Genomic DNA, 20581 nt, shown 5'->3' with positions numbered 1-20581 from the left:
GTGACAACAAGCAGATATGATTGAAGTGATCGACCAGATTGTTGGTGTTGGAATCAGACAGGTGTTGGCTTTGGCTCTGAAAGAATGCGCAAAACTTTGAAACATTTTGTTCATTAAAGATGCGAGAACACACGGAGCTTAGTGAGGCGGCATGAGTAACAGGCGAATCGCAGCTAAAAACAATACATCTGTGGTCAGATATGGTCATGTCCACTAATTCCACAGAGGAAATGCTGACACCCAGGGTAAAAACCAAGTCCAGTGTATGACCACGGTTATGTGTTTGTCCTTTGACATGTTGTTTGAAGTTAAAAGAAGTGGCCATATTTAAAAAGTCAGTTGCATTAACATTGTTGGGGTCATCAACATGAATATTAAAATCGCCACAAAGAACAATTCTGTCATAATTTAAAACCAGAGTAGATAAAAATTCAGGAAGTTCTGATAAAAATCCTCTAGGCGGTTTTGGGGGGCGATAAATTATAACAAATATGATAGGTTGCAGCCCTCCAACTTTAAGAGTTAAATTCATCACAGCGTACTTGATGACATTTAAAATTTTTCCTATACACCCTCACTAGCCCACCACCACGACCACTGACCCTCGGTTGACTAAAACAATCATATTGAGGCGGACACAGTTCAGCTAGCTGGCTATAGTCATTCATTTGCAACCAGGATTCGGTTAAAAACATAAAATCTAGATTTGGAGACAAGATAAAATCATTTAAGATAAAAGTCTCTGCAAGAATTAAGTTGCAGCCAGCAGGTAATCTGAGATTTTCTACAGTTTTCACAATCCTTTACCAGTTCATACTGTAATTGTGTGCTAGCATAGATGAAGTTGCTGTGGTGATGGTCATACTGTCTGTGTCTTGAGACTGAGATACTGTAAATCATATAAAGGTATCCAGTAGGGCTGGACAATAAAACAATAACAATAATTATCGCAATATACATTTTTTCAATAACAATATAACAAATGTTCAATAAATATTCAATAAATGTTTGAATTTTATTGAATCATACATGAATTAGGACTTAATTTTTCTTATTAAGATGTTTATTCTGTTGAGGAAAAAGGACTGAAAAAGGTTTTACATAATTTTACTTAAAGACATTTGCTGACAAAGATCATAAATATTTTGAATGTTCTGTCTCAGATTTGTGATGTGATCCACTGTTTGCACTGTTAGCCTAGGTCAGGGGTGTCAGACTAATTTTCACCAAGGGCCACATAAGCATTACGGTGACCCTCAAAGGGCCAGTTGCAGCTGTAAGACTGTATAAACGTAACTACTCCTTAACATATTGTTAAATAACTTTCTCTTTATTTGATTATGTATTCAAGTTAAGGACATTTATCAGATGTAAAAATATAGCCTTAGTAAGAAAATGTCTCTGTGTTATTATAAAATAAATAAATGAATTTATCAGATTTAAAAACCCTCATTACTCCATCAATGAAAGAATAAACATTTCAAGTAAATAACAAAGACAAATATCATCAAACACAAGCTTTTACAGTAACTTTTCACTTTCCCACAGTCCAGAGGTGCAGAACCCTGGTAAAACAAATAACTGTGAGCTGCTAATAACATGAGGGACAGATGTGATAAAACAAATAGTCCAGCTGCACACAGCCTTGCAGAGGGCATACGTCCAACTAATGACAGGTATTTCGTGTGTAGGTTCGCATCATTTCCTGTTTGTCATTTCAGGTGTGTTTTCTTGACAAAACGTGGTTTGGAGACCAGCGTCGGGTGACAGAGCCGCTGTCAGCTCGTGTAGTGTGTGACCTCCTGTCACCGATCAGTCACTTAGTGTGAACGACACAACGACTTCAAGACTCCCGTCACAAGACGGCAAGTGAAAGTCGTGTAGTCTGCAGGAGCCTTAACTAACGTTGATCCTTCATCACTGATACTGCCTCATGACACAAAAGACATAGGCCTAGCCTACCGGTTTTTCTCCTTGAAGCACAAACCTGTTTTCACTTTCCCACCATTCATGAAACTGCCTTCCTTCTGCATCAGTTTCTCTCGTCTTGGACATTTAGGGATTGTTTGTATACATTTGTCATCTTCACTTGTTGGAAAACTATTGTAGTGGGTTTGGAAACATCGCAGTCTAGTGGCGGGATGCCGTCACTTCTCGAGTCACAAAATCGACATGCATTGTGGGAGATGTAGTTTATGGCAGCATAGACTTTTATTTTAGGAAGATCATGAATCTTTAAAGCTTGAGTTTGACACATGTGGCCTAGGCCCTCCACTGTCTGTGGACACACTGGCAGCGAGGTGGGGGGCAAGAAAAGTCAACAAGAGTCTTTCTGCATGCAATTGCTGAAGTGAAAGTTCTGTCACAAAGTATTTTGTTTAAAGACCTATTATGCTTTTTCATATTTTCTAGCATTTCTATAATGTTATAATGTCAGATGTTCATATTAAACATGCCCAAAGATTCAAATGATGAGGTAAAAGTATTAAAAAGAAATCCCTGTGAGCCAAAACCTCAGATATCCCCCTGATCTGAACGCTCTGTTTTGAACAGTTTTTTCTACTAACGGCTCGGTATGAAGTCGTTCCAAGCCAAATATGGTCATTTACTCCAGGCAGAGGATGCTGGCCACGCCCACAAAGGAACATGCAGTCCCTTTCTTTGACCCTACTTTCCTTAGGGTAATTACATTTAATAATAGCTTGATTTTCACTGCAGCTCTCTTTCTGTCTTTCCCCTCCACAGTACACTGGAGGGTTTCTATGTAGATGATGCTCTGCAGGGCCAGGGGGTGTATACGTATGAAGATGGTGGTGTCCTCCATGGGACGTATGTGGATGGTGAGCTCAACGGGCCTGCTCAGGAGTTTGATGGAGAGGGCCGCCTGGTGTTCAAGGGCCAGTACAAAGACAACAACCGCTGTGGGGAATGCTGGGTCTACTACCCTGTGAGTCAGCTCAGTGCTCACTGCAACACCCTGGCTATGTTTACACATGTGGAGAATTCACTTGGTTACATGAGTTTAAACACCTCTGAGGCCATATACTCAGGAAGTATTATCTTACCTGTAAAAAGTTCTGTATGGCAATAAATGTTCCTGAAAACTTTATTTAAGACAAAGAAATAGTCATGATAAAATGCATGAGGTCTGTACATACTGTACATAGTATAAGTAAAGTAAATGAATGGTGTTTGCTGACTGTGTGTATTGTGCATTTTGGTGTGTACTGTGGTGCGTCTAGGATAGGGGCTGTTTGTTTGGGGAGGTGAATGAGGACGGGGAGATGACCGGTGAATCTATAGCATACATCTACCCCGATGGACGCACAGCTCTCTATGGAAGCTTTGTGGACGGAGATCTAATCGAGGCTCGCCTTGCCACCGTGATCTCCAACGAGAGTGGAAGGTTACGCTTTGAAATCACACCCAACAGTAAGTACAGGTGTTAGACTTAGATGTTACACAAGTTAGATTTATTTATCATTGTACAATAGTTTTGTTATTTTGGGGTCATGTACTTGTAATTAATGTAGAGGCATTTTTGTAAAAATCTGGACATTAACATGACTTTATTTTTAAGGTCCTGTATACTCATACGACAAGTCTACGTCCACCTGTATCGCCACCCACACTCTACTTCCTGACCCTTATGAGAGCCAAATGTAAGTAAGCTGTATACTGTACATCCTGCTAGCCTGATAAATGACGTGTCTCTCCCTGAATTTACCATTAGAATGATACTGGGGCAGAGCCACTTCAAGACGGTTCTTCATATTGTCACAATATTGTTTGTGTGTGTCAGGGTGTTTGTGGCAGACTCTATGATCAGAGGAGCAGGACAGGGCCTGTTTGCCAAGACAGATGCTGAGACTGACACTGTGATGGCTTTTTATAATGGAGTACGGATCACACACTCAGAGGTATGATACCCAGAGCACAAGTAAAGAGGTCATTAAGAGCATTGATTCCCAAACAGGTACTACCTGGGACTGTCAGAAGGAAAGAAGAAGGAGCTTTATTGCTTTATAGTGTTTTATACATACGAGGAATTTGCTATGCAGTAGCTAAACAAATATGAAGAAATGGAAATTACAATTTGAATATCTGAATAGTTAGTTGAAATAGTAATGTAAAATTTAAGAATAAGTTGTTATACATAATACATAGCTAAATTTAATAGATAAATAGTTGAAATAACAAAAAATAATAGTGGTTAAAATATAGTAACTGCTAAATCATTAACATAGTTAGCTTAATGTAATGGCTAAAATCGTCAAAATAGTTAGCTTCATGTAATGGCTAAAATTGTTAAAATAGTTAGCTTCATGTAATGGCTAAAATCGTTAAAATAGTTAGCTTCATGTAATGGCTAAAATCGTTAAAATAGTTAGCTTCATGTAATGGCTAAAATCGTTAAAATAGTTAGCTTCATGTAATGGCTAAAATTGGTCAAATAGTTAGCTTCATGTAATGGCTAAAATTGGTCAAATAGTTAGCTTCATGTAATGGCTAAAATTGGTCAAATAGCTAAAAGTAATGGTGGTTAAAATAGATGGCTAAAGAGATAACATTGTTAGCTTACTATAATGGATAAATTGTTGAAATATTTAGCTACAAGTAATGGAGCAATGAGAAACGTCAAAATTTGTACCTTAATTTATTTTTGCAGTATTTGTGCTAATTAAACCATTTGTCTTTTTTTATGACTTCATGGATTACTCAGGTGGACAGCAGAGACTGGGCACTTAATGGCAACACAATCTCATTGGACGAGGATACAGTGATTGATGTTCCTCCGCCATTTGACCAGACAGAGAGATACTGTGCCTCTCTGGGTCACAAGGCAAACCACTCCTTCAACCCCAACTGCAAATATGACCCGTGAGTACAAACTGACAGGAGCAGAGGACAGAGAGGGGGAGATGGTCATACATTTAAAAAATAAGATTGAAAGTTCATTCTTGAACTTATAAACAGTAGTGGACAACCATCTCTACTCTTCAAGGTTCATGAAGTAGTGAAGGGGTATTCGTTTGCATCACACAATCTTCCTCAGCAGATGTTTGTGAGCACTTTAAGGACTTCTCATCTATGTTGGCGCAACCTAACTAAACTATAACCGGCTAAAATATATTCTATTTGCAGTTAAGTACACCAAATGAAACCTGCAGTAACTAAAGTATGATGTAAATGGAACTCATCTCCTGATTCAGGTGAAAGAAAATAGACTAAAGGCATGTAAACAAACTGAACTTAACCAAGGGATGCACCAAGATGAATGCAAAAGGTTACATTTCATTTACCAGTCCAGTTGACTTATTTGTGGCAAACAAACACACAACAATAAAAGTAATGTTGGGTATAAAATGTCCTGGTATTAACAAAAGAAAAACAAAAGTAGTGAGAGGCCTTCTCTGATTAGTTCGTGCATCGAAATTATATTTTTCGGACATTGAAACCAGTCAGTCAGCTCTGTCATAACTCTTGACAGTGCATAAATGACAGACAACACTGCTTACCTTCTTAGAGCCATCACTACAGGTTGCATTTCTTTAACCAGGCACTGCAAGCCCTTTAAATTTGTGATTTTGGGATATATAAATAAAACTGACTTGAACTAATTTGACAATGTGTTTTCTTGAGATGCTTTTTAACAGTGAATCACAGTGAACACTTTGCTTTAGTTGTTCCAAGCAAACATAAAGCAGTATAACATAATTTAACTAGGAACAATTTTATTTAATTAAATTTGGTCAGTTTACTTCTAAAAGCAGTAAAATAAGACCAGCAGTAAGTAAATGGTACTTCTATTTCCTTACTGTTTTCTAATGTAATGTTCATTTGACTTCCCGGGGCAACTTCTTTCATCCAGTAAACTGATATGCTAGTTGCTAGGTGGCTGCTAGTATTTAGTATATGTCTTATAAGAAAGATGATGGGGAAATCTTTAAGAATAAACAAACACTGTTGCTCTTGAAGAAAAAGGGTTGAAACTTCAAACATGTACATCTTAAATGAAGTTGAAAATACTTTACAAAATACATTTTGATGTCCTGTACTCACAGCCACAGTTGTTTCAAACTGCACTTCCAAGAACTACGAGTTTCATGTAGTACTCAGTGAAATTAATATATTAATAGTATATTTTTCTGATATAGCTATATATCAGGTAGGGGTGGGGGGAAAAATCAATGCAGCATAGTATTGCGATATTTTCCGTGGCAAGTATCGATCTTTTATTATATAAATTGTGCATGAGAATGACTTTTTTTTGGTACTATAATAATCCACTAGAAAAAGAGTTTTCCTTTGGGGAAACAATTTAAAGTTGGAAAAATGTAACATTCCAATACATCGCTAATAAATGTATATATAATCGCAATAATGTTGTATCGTGGGACCTCTGATGATTCACACCTCTAATATCAGGATATGGCAACTATATCTTGTAAGCTGTGTAAACGAGGAGCGTTACCCGTGTAGCCTCCATCAGACTCCAAATTGTCAATAGTCATGTAATAACCTATTTAATGAGTCAGTTCCAAAATACATATCATGCAACATTTATTGTGAATTGTCCACATAAATAATTGCAAATAAATTTGAATATTTCTATATCCACATTTGCATGATACATCTAATTCAGTGATAATGATGACATTTTTAATATTTTCTTATTGAATTGGTGAATTTTTATTCATCCACCACATGATTACACACTCTGCGGTGACAAAGTGTTGAAGGAAAAACACGGAATTTGGGAACAACATTTTAAGTGATTTCATAGAGCCCTACCATTAGATTAGACGTTTTCTTCGCCATTCAATACAATTCAAAAAAACATATGATGTCATGACTGACCTTCTCTCAGCACAACCAACTGTGACTGACTTTCAGCATCCCTGGTTTTTATAAGGGCGCTTGCGACAATCACAGATTAAGAAATAGTTTAATAGTCGGGGCTAAATGAGGCACTGTTTTGTATGGAATGGTGCTTTGTAAAAACAGGTGTGGGCGGGGCACTTTACTTTGCAAGCCCTCCGGTGTTCAAATCGCCAGTCGGCCAAGTCCTGCTTGCCAACAATGTGGCAATCCATGCATGTGTTATGTTTTCAAGTGCCCATTGAGGTCATATTAACACGAAAGTTGCCTTTTATGACCCTGTGAAAATGTTGAACTAGAGATGCTAGAATTGGCAGGTGGATTGCAAATTTCACCCTCTACATAGGCACATATAATAACACTCACTGACCTCAAGCAATTATATTTCCTGAAAATCTTACTTTCAACATCTCATCAGAAACTGGTGGGCCAATCATCCCAAAACTTAGTCAGGATCATCTAGACGTAACTGGTTTTAAGCTGTTAAAGAAATGTTTATTTTTATAATAGCAAGAAATGTCTTCACTGAAGGGCGCAAGCTACATCAGATGTTTCTGAAAATAGATTTATACCTGAACAGAGCATTAGCATACAGTGACGACTACTTCTGCTTCTCGTTAAGCATCCAAATTTCTTGTAAGAAATGCTGTTTCTTGTCTGAATGTCTGTCTTTTATTTCTTTTTTTTTTTGGTTTGTGCAGGTTTGTCCACCCTTGTTTTGGGCCTATCAAGTGTATCCGAACCCTGAGGCCTGTGCAGAAAAACGAAGAGCTAACAGTAGCTTATGGTTACGATCACGAGCCAACGGGGAAGAATGGCCCTGAGGCCCCTGATTGGTACAAGCAGGAGTGGGAGGAGTTCCAGCGGGGACAGGCGGCTCCCACTGGCCAGTGACAATACAGATGAATTTCCCTGGACAATAAAACACCCCTCTACCTGTGCTACCACCTTACAAGAGTCATTACGGCACCTGATACCCCCTGCAGCTCCAAACCACACCATAGATATTCTAGATGTTACTGTGCTTCATATGGCATTCAAATGGAATTGTGCTTGAGCATTATGAATGGAGGCCTTGGAGATGGAAGGCCAAAGCAACACAAGAACTATGCAAGAAACCAAATGTTTAAATTAGAGAAGACATGTTTCTGGCTAGAGGGGCTGTTCTGTCTGATTTTACCCACTGTCCTTGTGATCACTTATTACTCACATGGAAATGAAGATTTACATGTTCATGGTTGGTGCTTATACATTTGGGCTATGATGAAAAACTAAAAATTTTCTCAGTTTCTACTGTCTATAATTGTTTTACACAGGGGCTACAGTTTACTTGGCAGGGCTGCCTCTGAGGTGTTGAGTTTAACAGCATTTACCGTATCCGTTTAAACTGGTTAGCTCACACTTCATTTGAACTAATTCAGCTGGACATAAATTCCATACCTTTAAAAGAGGGCTTTGTCACTTAGCACACAGAATACAGTATATCTTATAGTGACTAATTGAAATTGGTAACGTACTGTATTTCCTGAGCTTCATAGAAGTGATTTGTAACTTAGGCACGGTCTACCGCTACAGGAAAGAACGACAGTGAGCTTGTTCCACTTTTCTAACTTAATTATCTGTGTTCATAAGCTACAAAATAAAAGTCCCATATAAACAAAATCAATTAACAATGCCTTGTGTATCTTCTGATGCAATTTGTGTGTATGTTTGCCATTGCTGCTATCTCAAACTACTAGTCATCTAAAGACAGTGAACTGTTTCTCGTTGCTATCAAACAAAAATCCCCTGAATGAACGGGGGCTTTTTTAAAAGACAATAAAACTACATTTTAGTGTGTTTAGTATTTTTGAAGGCGAGTACCTGGATAAATGTACCTGTGCGACTACAAATACTGAGATTTTACATACTGCACACTGTGACTTGCAAGTATTTTGTGATGTGAGGATCACAATTAAGAGATAATGTCTGAGGAAGGACCTGCTGTTAATGTTAAATTAAGCTAATTTCTGCAATGCTGTTTGCTCTGACTGACTATAACATATATATTATAATTTCGTATGTCTTTCATACACCTGGTGATGTGAAGGTGAGCTTGCTTGAATTGGCCTAATTTTGAGTGCAATTAATTTTCTTTTTAACATAACATTTAATTAGTCCCTTGAAGAAAAGTGCTAGTTTCACATTGGCAGACAGTATATCGGGATTAATTCATCTTTCAGGCAGGCCTGTATAATATTACCATTCTCTGGGTCAAAGGTAGAACAGTTACAGATTTTCAAGCGGGAATGATTTAACTTTGACTGATCCATAGATTTGGTTAAGGGAAACTTAACAATCAGCAGGTGTAGGGGGCGGGGCCTGAGAGTCTAAACTCTGGACTGTAGTGCACCCTTTGCTGCCTGCCTCAGTCAGCCTTGTTAATGGATAAACCACCACCTGCTGAGGTAACACTGAAACCAGCTGCAGCCCGGAAGGAGAGACAGACTTAAGTTCGACTTTCCGGAATGAAAACAACCCTATTCTAGGTTTCACACAGGCTGCATGACCCGCACACACGTGTGGTCACCGGAACTCCCGTTTTTGACACAGAAACCCCACGAAGCGACACCGAGGGTCGAGCTGACATGAATGTTTTTCAACCACAAGCCAAACTTCCCTTCTGACCGCGGAGAGAGGCGGACATCCAGCAGGGGACTTCCAGCGGCTTAATACCTGGAGATGGACCGGTACAGGTACTTCATTTTCAACCAGAAGAGCGTGCTCGTCCTCGGCGTCCTGCAGGTGGCTTGTGCGGGTCTTTGTGTGGTGTGCGGGTTCATGGACGCTGTTTTCCGCAGGGATACCCCGCTGAGTACCACCAGGACACCGGTATGGGGAGCACTGGTGAGATATTGATCCTCTGTTTTCAATAATTAATGTTGATTAACACAGGATCGTTAAAGTAGTATCATCACGTCTGGACCGAGGACCACCGATAGTGTCCGTGTTGTTGTTGTTGTGAGAGGTGAATACAGCGTGACGTTAGACCTATAAAGTCCAGTTCAGCAGCAGGTTTCCTCCTCATGTTTATTGGACCATGACAAGTTTTACAAATTTCTGCTAGATCTTCATTTGGGCATTCATTCAGTACACACTTGAAAACTGGTTGCTACCTGGGAACGCTAAGTTTCCTGAACATGGAGCCTGGTGTAAATCTCAGGAAGAGATAAGGGGCCATATCGATGCTTAGTTGTCATTAAGGATTATTTTGCCCTGGCCTTTGTTCCGCTCGTGTGTCATTTCATTCTCACTTCCGTTTAGATCATGGCCTCTCCAGGTGTTCTGGCCCTGTATGCCTCCCAAAGGAAAAACTCAGTGCTGGTACGTGTGATGGTTTCTTCACTCTCGTTATCTCTGTACGTGCACTTTTCTCAAGGCAAGGTCCTCTTTTTGGATTACTTTCTTTTTTTTTTGAATAAAGTAAACAACACTATTCTTAGAGATAATGTATATTATTTTACACTGTATTTATTTATATTAATCCTTTTTGTAGCGTTTTGATCTCTCACCTGTGATATTCTTATAGGAACCTAAGCATATATTCACAAAACACTAAACATGGCAGTATTATGTCAGCAGTGGTGTGCACAGGACACACTTAAGGGGAGAGGTGTTCCACCCAACTTAAATTTTTATTTCCCCTTACACCTATGCCCAACAAGTCATCTCTGTGACAGATAGTAACCTAAGCCCTAACTTAACCATGGAGTCCAAGGCTATACAGAACATCTTGACTCTATTATCATTGATATTAGAGAGGAAAAAAACTGAGAATGAATTATTGGCTGATTAGTTGTTGTTTTTTCCGTGATACTGATTTTTTGGAATCATTTTTAATTTAATTTTTATAGAATTGGGAACAAAATACATACTATGACATGTTTCTGTTGAAAAACCTTGTCAGGGAGATGCTGTTTAGCATTCTTACTTTACAGCGTTTCAGTTTAGCTCTCGTGCCAGTGGGAGTTCTGGGAGTGATTGCTACGATGAACTAGTTACTACCAAAACTGCCAAGTGGAGCCTATCTAAATACACAAAATAAAAACTCTGGGTACAAATTAAATGGTGACAATGACTCAAGATAGTTTTTTAGTTTTTGTGATGTTTGCCACATGCATAATTAACATTGGCCTGGATGTCCAGACACGTGTTCCAAATACATTTCTCAGCATTTTTCTTTGATATTTGCTCTCCACCATCTTGTTTACTACAACAGCAAGGACTCACATTGGGGAAGGCGTGGCTCAATTTGTAAAATAATCCTAAAATATAACAATTGGATTATATTTGTTGTATAGAACCAAATGTTAAATAATGAAATGAAGTTAGTCAGTTAGTGAGAGAATCACTCTCTCCCTTTCTCTCCTACACATACTTGCATATTGTATCATTTTCTTGTGCTGGACCTTTCTTCCTGTCCCTGCAGGTGAGTGTGATGGTGGTAGCAGCAGGACTCTCCTGCGTGGCTGCAGTGTTTGTATCATGTTACTCCTGTGTGACCCTCACCTACGGAGAGGAGGATGAAGAGGTCTTCCACCACCACGACAGTCCTCAAGTGGTAACCAACACACACACGTGTAGTTGCGCTACCACAAAATACTTCCTTTAGGCGACGCACGTTGTTAAAATTGGAGGTTAAAGGGAGTTGAGCCTAAATCAGAATCTAAATGAATTAAATTGATTTATTTTTGCACACAATTCCAAATTTCTCATCATTACATTACAATAACGTGGCACACAATTATCATCTATATCAGTGGTAGGCAATAGGCGGCCCGCGGGCCAGAACCGGCCCGTCAGCAATAATATCTGGCCCGCGGCCAGATTGGTGTGATAGCAGAAAAATAAATCAATTGATAGCAGCTGGTGCTGAAATAGATCTGTCATGAAAGCTACAGTAACTCACACAATCACTTCCTCTTAAGTGATTGTGCCTCCTAAATAAAAGTGCAAGAACGTTTTTGCAGCAATGCATTATGTCCAGTTTATTGAGAGCTTTTACTTTGAAGAGTTTTGAAGGACATTCACAAGAGTCTCTGGCTTGCTTGACGCACCTCTGAAAAAGCCGTCATTGAAGGTGTGACTGGATTCCACTGACTTTCCTCAGGGAAATGAAAATAAGCGTCCATTGGTTTTTGAATCCGGACCAAACGCTGGGACGCACACACCCTGCAGCACATGCGTTATTGTGAGCATGTGCAAAAGTGTCCTTATAATCAATTTGTTTAACATGGGAGGGGGAAAAAAATCTGCAGTTAGTTGTAATCAATCTTAGACCTTCCTAACTTTAGTCCCGCACAGTACCAACTGAGCGGTGCGTGTGTGTGTGTGTGTGTGTGTGTGCGCGTGTGTGTACACACGAGTATATAAGGATTTGAAATAATTAGACTTTGTTTTGGCTCACCATGTAACGGCATGAAAAAAAATTGGTGCCAGACTTATTTGCCAACCCCTGATCTCTGTGTCTTTAGTGACTCTGGAAAAGCTTGAGTCTAAGAAAATAACCCGATGACCTCATCTGGGTTACCTCAGTTTGATTTGGAGACTACAAATGTATAACAGGAAGCCTGCATTACAAACTGGGGGGTATGGTGGTTGAACTACATGCGTGTTTTTCAGGCAGCCAGGTTCTAATAAAAGACACTGTTGAACAGCATTATGGGGAATATGTTCGGCATTTGTGGAAGTTGATCTAGAAATCTCGGCCTCTCGTGTTTCTATGTCCACCAGTCTCTGATTCTTTTGAAATCTTGTCTCCTGCAAGTCCTCAAGCTTTATGAAAGTGCCCTGCTAAATGCTGGAGTAGCCCTTTAGAACTGCAAACTGTTTTGCACGCTTAGACTAGCAACTAGAGTTAGTAGTTGGCCAATTTTTGCCCCACTAGCATTGAGGCCTGAGGATGTCCTGTTCAGTCAGACACCTTCTGGTCAATTGGTCTGAATATTCATGATATCCAGAGATTGATTCTCCTAATGATTTTTGTGACCCCTAATCTTTCATATAGTGCCTTTTGAGCAACACTTAAGAACTAATCTCACAGAGTAGTCTACATATACACAGAAGTACATGTATATACATCAAGTGAGATTTGTTTTAAAAGGCCACGCTGTACTCTCTGGGAAGTACTACATCACAGCTAAGTTCACTTAACACAGGTTTTATACATTCCTTGTCTCTCTGCTCAGACGTTTGTGCTTCATCGGATGGTGAAAGGGGCCAACGCCACCATACTGCTGACCTGCACCATCAGCCTGGCTCTCTCCTCTCTCATTGCCTATTTGGGCTGCCGTAGTCTTCCCTGCTGTGGCTGCTATGATGCCAGGACTGGATTGGTAGGGAAGAACACACAGAGCAAAATCCTAAATTAAAGCTGTTTTTGAAACAATGGTACCTTGATTTTAAACAGAGGTAGACAGAAACAGCTTCTTATTTCTATCAGTTTTATTGGTCTCAAATATCCGATGATGGCTACAAGCATGTTATCATGGTAGAAGACGGGGGCTAAAGCTGCTAAAGCACTGACTCTGACGTTGTGATCCGTGGAGAAGACATGGAAATAAGACTAGCTAAAATGTTCTTCTATTGCAGCATAAAGCCAATATTAAAAGCATGATGATTAAAATGTAAGCTCAGACTCAGTTTCTAACATAACCCCTGTTCAGATACTTTACATTGTTATGCTAGGACAGGTTAGAATTGCTGTATGTTTCAACAGTATCGTTCAGGACATGCTGTGGAATGTTGTAACATTGCTGTCAGATAAACTCTAAAAAGTTTAGAGTTTTGCTTCCACTTGACGGAGCAAATCTTGATTCTACACTATATTCTTCTTTTTAAAAAATACATTTTGTAGACCAGTGGTATCATGTTCTGTCTTTGTGTGTGTTGCAGGAGACACTGGTTCCTCAGTGTGACCATGGGGACACTGAGATGGTTTGTACTTGGCAAGGTAAGAACTAATGTTGAAACTTGCCCACAGTTGCAGCTGATGTCCCTACGTTTGAACGCGCTTCGCTCTCAGCAGCCCTGTGATGTAGTTCTCCTCTGTGTCCAGCAACTGGCGATGACAGGCTCTTCAACTCTCCAGCTCAGTCCACTGACCAGGGCACCACTGAGGAAGAGGGTCCCGCCAAACGGCCTCCGTACGTCAGACTGGCCTGACACATTAGAGACTGGTCCTACACATCCCTGTTTCCTCCACTCCAGACAGGAGGGGGATCTCAAGACACAACCAATTTAAACAATGCCGAAGTTGTATGTGTGACATGTCAAGACTGAAATTCCCAATATGCTGTGTGAAAGTGACTTGTTTTATCTATAGATTCTATGATTTTATGTGTATTTGATAAATAAAACCTGCCTGATGTTTCAAGCTATTTCATCAAGTGATTTTCTAAAGAGACATGATACATTTTGAAATGTCCAGAGTAGTTTATTGCAATGTTACACATGACAAAACTATTGCGAGTGTCTCCCTTTATCTCCTGACCCCAGTAATTTCATTCATTAGTAACTGTGTAATATTTTAATTGTCATTTATTTTTTGGCGTTTGCAGTAAGAGATACAGTAGCATTACATTTTTCATGGTTCTAGTGAAGAAAAGTAAGGCAGAGGAAATTATAGTAGGATTTTGTGTGGGGGGGGGCATTTATCAAAAACAAACAGGGGAGGAAAAAAAAAAGCAGCAACCAAATCTAAATCACCCACGTGATGTCTTCCACTGTCACACTGCTGACAAGCCATAGAGCTGCAGCTTGTCTTTGGTTTTCCCCCGTGTGCATAGCCTCTGAACAGTGAGTCCTGAGAGAAGACATTATGTGCAGAGTAACAGATGATTATCAGCAGAGGAGCCACAGGACCAGCTGTAGCCACAACATTCAAAGACGCAAAGTTGCAGACCAACATGAAGTGGACACCAGCTTATGGTGCATCAATAGGAATCAACCAATGTCAGCTTTTATCGTATTACAGTGTTGGCGTGACATGCAGAATATTACAAGTTTACATACAAGATATGTAGTGGATTATAGCCATCCATGTACATGTAGAACTGCACACTAGAAAGCCGCACACACACACGTGTTTCCACTGTTTGATTCACTGGCTGAACAACACAGTTTCCCACTCTGGCTGATCTGCAGCCTTTCCTACGTTAGAATGGGCCAATATAACAACTACAAACAACTCTCTCTAGATTCCATTTCCAAACTCCTTACAGGCTCTCTTTTACATCCTTTATCATCAAATTAATGAATTCCTGGTTACAGCCCCCCATCTCAGAGTGCAAGAATAAACAGGTCATACTGTGCAGCAGGCGTGTTTGGCAGATTGAAAGGGTTCAATAGGTGATAACAGCGGCCTGCATTTAAAACCTGTTATACTGATTTTTCGGCCCACTTGGGGGCAGTGGAAATAAGCTGTAAACAAAACTTTTGGTGCACGCAGCGCTGACTTAACATGAAGCATGCTGGACCTAACATAGAGCATGCTGGTTAAAAATTGTGTCAGACTTTCGCCGGCGCTGCAAGACGTCCCCATGTCACATGATATTAACACCTCGCGGGAGCAAGGCGGCCGCAGTTGCTTATCTCTGGCTGCACAAAGTTGGCGCCACTTTTTGACTGATCTCACAGCAATTTTCTTTGCAAATGCTCCATTTGACTATCAAGTCTGTGAAAGTCAGCCACAGTCATCTCCAACATACCTATGAATAGTTGGTTACTTATTGCTACTAACTACTGTAGCTGGCGAGCTAACTGCTAACACACTAGCCAGCAGAGCTAGCAGTAGTCAGTCACAGCTCTCAAAGTGTCTGTCTATTGTCTCTCTACTGGGTTGTTTATTCTCTCCTCACGATTTATTCACCATTGTACACAATTTGTTCAAAAAAGAGTTTTGAAATGGGTAAAAACAACTTGCTAAAATCAGCTAACGGTCAGTTAGCAAGCGAACAGTTTGTACTCCAACAAAGTTGTTAAACTGTTATTTACAGTATGTAGCAACATTGTCATTCATTTGGTGAATGCTTAACTTAGCTCTGTATTTGGTGATAAAGTGAGTGAAATATCTCGCTTTTTAGATCCTAAATGCTGCACTACGCTCACCAGCTAGTCGCTAACTGTCTGTCTGTGCTGAGGCGGTAGGGTAGAGTGGATTTTAGAGCTTTTCCCTAAAAACAGCTGCCTGCTGTGGCCACAAACAACACTATGAGAGGGGTCAGTGAAGCAAAACAGTAAAAGCCGCCCGCTGGACAGCAAAACAATGAGCTGAAACTCGCTTGTTGAGGGGAGCTCCAAGTGATAATTCTCATTAGGTTCATCACTATGAGTGACCACTTTAACACAGTCTTAAGAGGGACATGACCTTCTCTTGAGAAAATGCTCGTAGTGGCCAAAGACGAGTGATTCTACTCACCAAAAGGGCTTTAAAAGAAGGCGAGTGCTCACACTGCCAGAGCCTCTGGCCTTTATTTTTTCTCTCGCCAATCCGTTGCTCAAATCTGTAACAACCCCAGGCCATCTCACAATAATAAGCTGGACCCACCCTGACTGGACCAATCTAATCAGATGGTTTAGGACACATCCCTGACTCAAGACTGCATTACCAACCACGCACAACAGGCAACTATCCCAGGGGCCCCAAATGCCCTTGATTGGTGTTTTTTCTGTTCAGTTTGTTTGGAAATGTGAAGTACTAAGGGACAATGTCCACTGACGTAAGTGCATTAAGCTGGCTCCTGCTCCAAAGTTTTAAGACCTTGGACACAGTGGAGTCCACTAGAAGCAGCCACTATGGAGCAATGTTTTTATGAGCGAATCCTTGTATTTTTTACATCGAAATATTTTGATAGCATGGCAAAACTTACCAGAATAAAACTTCTGACTGTTGAAAGAAGTGGTAAATCATCATGTGTTCTGTTATTTTGTCTGCCCCGATAAATCCGCATGAAGAAATGAAATTCTGCTCTTCCATCAGGTCTGAGTAAAGCTTTGTCGTAAAGAAAGAAAATTACTATGAGATTTCTCTCCCCCAAATCTCTTATTTATTAATGCACTCTCCAATCTTCTTGTTTTCTGTTTCCACAGATCCCATGAAGATAAAGTTAATTAAAACTGGTTCAGGCCACTGAAGTTTTTTGAAGGAAGAAAACAATAGATTTCTGCATTTTAAAACAATAATCATACTGTAAATACTGCCCTCAAATTACTCTCCACTCTTTCCTCAGCTCCTTCTTCAAATCTCTTGAGTCCTGTGCAGCCTCAGCTGAAGTTATCTCCCTCAGCAGCTGCTGCAGCCCCAGCCCCTACCCCCATCTCCCCCATCATCCCTCCCCCTGCCCAGGTTGATGGTACCCCCTGATCCAACAGGAGGCTGGCTCAACACCAGAGGCTTCTGAGACTTCAGCTTGTGGGCCACCGTCATAAAAATGGCCTCAACATGGTCACTGTTTCCCCCACCATAGTCTCCGTCTCCCTGGCTGTTTGGGTTCTTTGCTGACGTCTCAAACAGGGGCATGGAGTGGGTGTCCGCGAACTGTTGCGCCACGTCTGTGCCCACTTGGATGCAGTCTTGGAGGTCGCACTTGTTTCCAACTAGGATCCTGGGAACCTCGGTGCCCAGAGCGTGCTGCTTGCACTCCTCGATCCAGGCTGGGAGGCTGCGGAAGCTGGCAGCGTTGGTGACGTCGTAGACGAAGACAACAGCGTGCACGTTGCGGTAGTAGTGCTGCACCATGGACTTCCTGAAGCGCTCCTGACCTGCGGTGTCCCAGAGCTGGATCTGTGTGGAGACAGTGCGGAAATGGATCAAATCACATTAAAAAGACCCGACATCTAATGCATTCTAACAGGGACTGTGTGTGTGTTTATCCATCTGTGTTAAAAGCGAGCCACTGTTGCACTGAGTGACAAGCATAAACTGTAAAATAACATGGACGCGGTCACTGTGATGTCTCCCGTAGGTTTCTGAGGAGTGATCGTGAAGCTCAAGGTTGTTGGCTCTGGCCGTCGCCATCTCGACAGTGCCTGACTCGCCTAAGTACCGGCTAATCCAAAAATGGCCACTGAAATGAATCACGGATGGAGCTGAGGCCGACACACACTGATCACTCAAAGCAGCCATGCCTTTAATTATGCATATGTTAAAGTCTTAATCTAATTTAAACATGGGAGTTCCCTGTACCCCTACAGTTGTCAGGAATGACGGGGAAATTGACTATAGAGACTAAAAACTTTCAACCTGTTTATTTCTGCTGTGAAGTTTTAACACGGGGGTCTGCGGGGACCGGCCTGGTTTTTGGCACTTGTACGTTAGCTTCTTTTTTCAGCCCCGCAAGTTGCAGCTTGGTGATAACATCACTGTGTGATGCACAGCCGTGTCCTGGGTTACATGCAGCCCCTCACCAAACACTTGAAGATCTCCACAGCATATGAGCAGGAAAGAAATGCACGTGAAGTCACAGCCAAACAGAGACGCGAGCGAGGGTTCAGTGTATGTTTTCAAAAAGCTGGACAAGAGAAAGCTGACAGAAGAAAGGGAGGGAGGGAGAGCCGGTAGAGTGGTACCGAGAAGCCCAACCTGACCCACAAACAGTGGAGCAGGAAATAGAAAGCTGCAGTTTCACTCAGAAGATGAGCCCCTGTGTACTTTGGAAGCACTTCTTTCACAACATAAAATGCACGTTGAAACTGTTTCTAACACTTCCAGCATGGCTCAGAGCCAGCTGCCCAACGACAGGACCGGTGATTATGCAAGGGACAACTGATAAGGAGAGTTCTCAGACGGTGGGACGCCTCTGGACACAGGCGGATCTAGCTAGCCTTCCAAAAGGAAATGCATGTTGTGAAGATTAGTCTACCAGCGTGGCCCTGACACATCTGCACTAACTGAGAAGAACTTATGGATCTCTGATTTCATGTCATTTCAGTGAGCCAAGAAGTGAAGACCCTGATGTATGCAGGAAATGAAGAGTAAATTGGGACACATTATGCAGCTTTAACTGAAGTATTTTTGCCAACAGGCCCCTCTGGATGCATTTAAAGCAGGTGTGTAGCTTGAGGTGTGTTTGCAGCCTTCATGAATGTTGCTCTTCCAGAAACGCAGTAAAGAAGCTCCATTAAAAGAAACCTCACTCATTCCTACATCCTGGCCAGAGGCACGAGTCGTGCCCCTTGTCTGAATCAGATGTTCCTGCATTTCAAACCTTGATTTTCTCGCCGTCGATCTCGACCAGCCTCTCCCTGAAGTCCACGCCGATCGTGGCCTCGGTCTTCTCGGGGAACTTGCCGGCGCAGAAGCGGTAGGTGAGGCAGGTCTTCCCGACACCCGAGTCCCCGATCACGATTATCTTGAAGATGCGGGTCCTCGGCGGCGGAAGACTCGAGCTCGTCAGAGAGCCGGAGAGTTCAACCGACGAGCCGCTCTCCGCCATGTCAGACCGACAGGCTGGTCCAGCAGCGGCTCCTGCACGAGCACTCAGTCCGTCCAGCTAACGATGTCCCCGCGGCTGTTTGACCAGGAAGCGCCGACAGAAGACTCTCACGCGCACAGCTGCCGCTCCGACTCAAAATTCAAAGACATGTGAAGAATACGTAACATTTATTCGGCGATCAGACACTGCCAAGACACACACGCTATCTTTATGTTTAACAAAGCAGTACACTCCCAGTCTTCAGCTGTGCACCCACGTACACTGTTGGTCAGGGCTGCGGCCTGCGGGGAGGCGGGGCTAGACATCCAGCCACGCCCACAATAGCATTTTAGGGTTATACGTCATGATTTCCGAATAGGAAAAATGGCTTCTTTGTTTTTTAATATCTTTGTTATATAATCAGAAGTCTGGCCGTTACAAAATAAAGTTGGTAACAAAGAACAAACAGCACAAAGCACAGCCCGAGCACAAAGCAATAATAAATTGGGGTGGTGATGGCGCATAGATAAGATGCGCCTTTGGTGTTGGAGATCTGGGTTCAATTCCCACTGTGAGACATCCACCATTGTGTCCCTGAGCAAAGTAGTTGTTGCTCCAGAGGCGTGCGACCTCTGACATGTATAGCTTTGGATAAAAGCGTCAAGTAAACAAAATGTAAATTAAGAAGAATGAAATAAATAAGGGTCTAATCAGAAATCAATATCTGTATGTTTTGTAAATATCCATGGCGTGTTTGGGTTTTATACATTTCAGTGTTTTCTTAAACATGTTCATCTCATTCATGAATCCGAGGACAGTGGTCGGTATTAGTAAAGCTACATATGTGGACAAATTGTTTAGCCATAAAATGACTTCTCTTTTTTTATCCTCCATTATAACTCCTAATTTATTATCATTAGTATCATAATTTGGGCGATTGATAGTCCTTTTCAGATACCCAATTTTCAAATGACTCTTAAAGGGATCTCCTATAACTGCATGAAAAGAACAAATGTTGTAAAGTTTCAATATCAGAATCACAATACAAACAATTGTTTTTAACAATTTTGAACATTTGTCTCAGAAACTCTTACAAGGAAAAATTTAATTAAAAGTGAGTTTCTTTGTGGAATAAAAGGAGAGTGAGGCATCTGGTTCTATTCTCTTTAGGATAATCTTTTAATTGATTTTTCCTTTTTAATGGTAAATGGAACAGTTTGGAGGTAAGGGAACCCCTCACCATTATG

At 41.2% G+C, this 20581-nt stretch overlaps 3 protein-coding genes across 5 annotated transcripts in view; 2 read left to right on the top strand and 1 right to left on the bottom strand.

The window, feature by feature from the left end:
• Positions 1-8548, top strand: part of setd7 (SET domain containing 7, histone lysine methyltransferase) — a 519573-nt gene extending 511025 nt beyond the window's left edge. Inside the window, exons 3-8 of one of the 2 annotated variants that reach the window (XM_046031401.1) lie at positions 2746-2947; positions 3243-3432; positions 3581-3662; positions 3803-3920; positions 4724-4881; positions 7584-8548. In XM_046031401.1, coding sequence (XP_045887357.1) covers positions 2746-2947; positions 3243-3432; positions 3581-3662; positions 3803-3920; positions 4724-4881; positions 7584-7776 — 943 coding nt within the window. In that variant the 3' untranslated portion in view covers positions 7777-8548. Of the gene's footprint in view, positions 1-2745; positions 2948-3220; positions 3433-3580; positions 3663-3802; positions 3921-4723; positions 4882-7583 lie in introns of those variants that run through there. The other variant, XM_046031402.1, reaches the window with a different exon arrangement.
• Positions 8549-9280: 732 nt separating this feature from the next.
• zgc:113425 (uncharacterized protein LOC541425 homolog) lies at positions 9281-14300 on the top strand. 2 transcript variants are annotated; one of them, XM_046031405.1, is made up of 7 exons: positions 9281-9617; positions 9723-9768; positions 10186-10245; positions 11351-11482; positions 13110-13256; positions 13816-13873; positions 13979-14300. In XM_046031405.1, exons 1-7 carry the CDS (start codon positions 9604-9606, stop codon positions 14083-14085), a joined length of 564 nt encoding a protein of 187 aa, XP_045887361.1. In that variant the 5' UTR covers positions 9281-9603; the 3' UTR covers positions 14086-14300. The 2 variants fall into 2 exon arrangements, with proteins under 2 accessions (XP_045887361.1, XP_045887360.1); XM_046031404.1 differs by having other exon boundaries at positions 9284-9768.
• A 35-nt stretch (positions 14301-14335) lies between these two features.
• On the bottom strand, positions 14336-19639 carry rab33ba (RAB33B, member RAS oncogene family a). The gene is made up of 2 exons (XM_046031403.1): positions 19128-19639; positions 14336-17704 (listed from the first exon to the last, which is right to left on the bottom strand). The coding sequence occupies exons 1-2, from the start codon at positions 19353-19355 to the stop codon at positions 17204-17206; spliced, it is 729 nt and encodes a 242-aa protein (XP_045887359.1). The 5' UTR covers positions 19356-19639; the 3' UTR covers positions 14336-17203.
• Between the last annotated feature and the right edge of the window lie 942 nt (positions 19640-20581).

This window comes from Micropterus dolomieu, linkage group LG19 (assembly GCF_021292245.1).
Source record: "Micropterus dolomieu isolate WLL.071019.BEF.003 ecotype Adirondacks linkage group LG19, ASM2129224v1, whole genome shotgun sequence".
Lineage (NCBI taxonomy): Eukaryota > Metazoa > Chordata > Actinopteri > Centrarchiformes > Centrarchidae > Micropterus > Micropterus dolomieu.
Note: the sequence above shows the minus strand (reverse complement) of the source record. Positions and strands in the feature narration are given on the sequence as shown.

Bases quoted from the DNA above. Each gene is read 5' to 3' on its own strand.
- zgc:113425 (XM_046031404.1), top strand. From the start codon at position 9,604: ATGGACCGGTACAGGTACTTCATTTTCAACCAGAAGAGCGTGCTCGTC. The intron at 9,769-10,185 runs GTGAGATATTGA...ACTTCCGTTTAG, and splicing joins CACCGGTATGGGGAGCACTG to ATCATGGCCTCTCCAGGTGT. The intron at 11,483-13,109 runs GTAACCAACACA...CTCTCTGCTCAG, and splicing joins ACCACGACAGTCCTCAAGTG to ACGTTTGTGCTTCATCGGAT.
- rab33ba (XM_046031403.1), bottom strand. From the start codon at position 19,355: ATGGCGGAGAGCGGCTCGTCGGTTGAACTCTCCGGCTCTCTGACGAGC. The intron at 17,705-19,127 runs GTTTGAAATGCA...GTCTCCACACAG, and splicing joins TCGACGGCGAGAAAATCAAG to ATCCAGCTCTGGGACACCGC.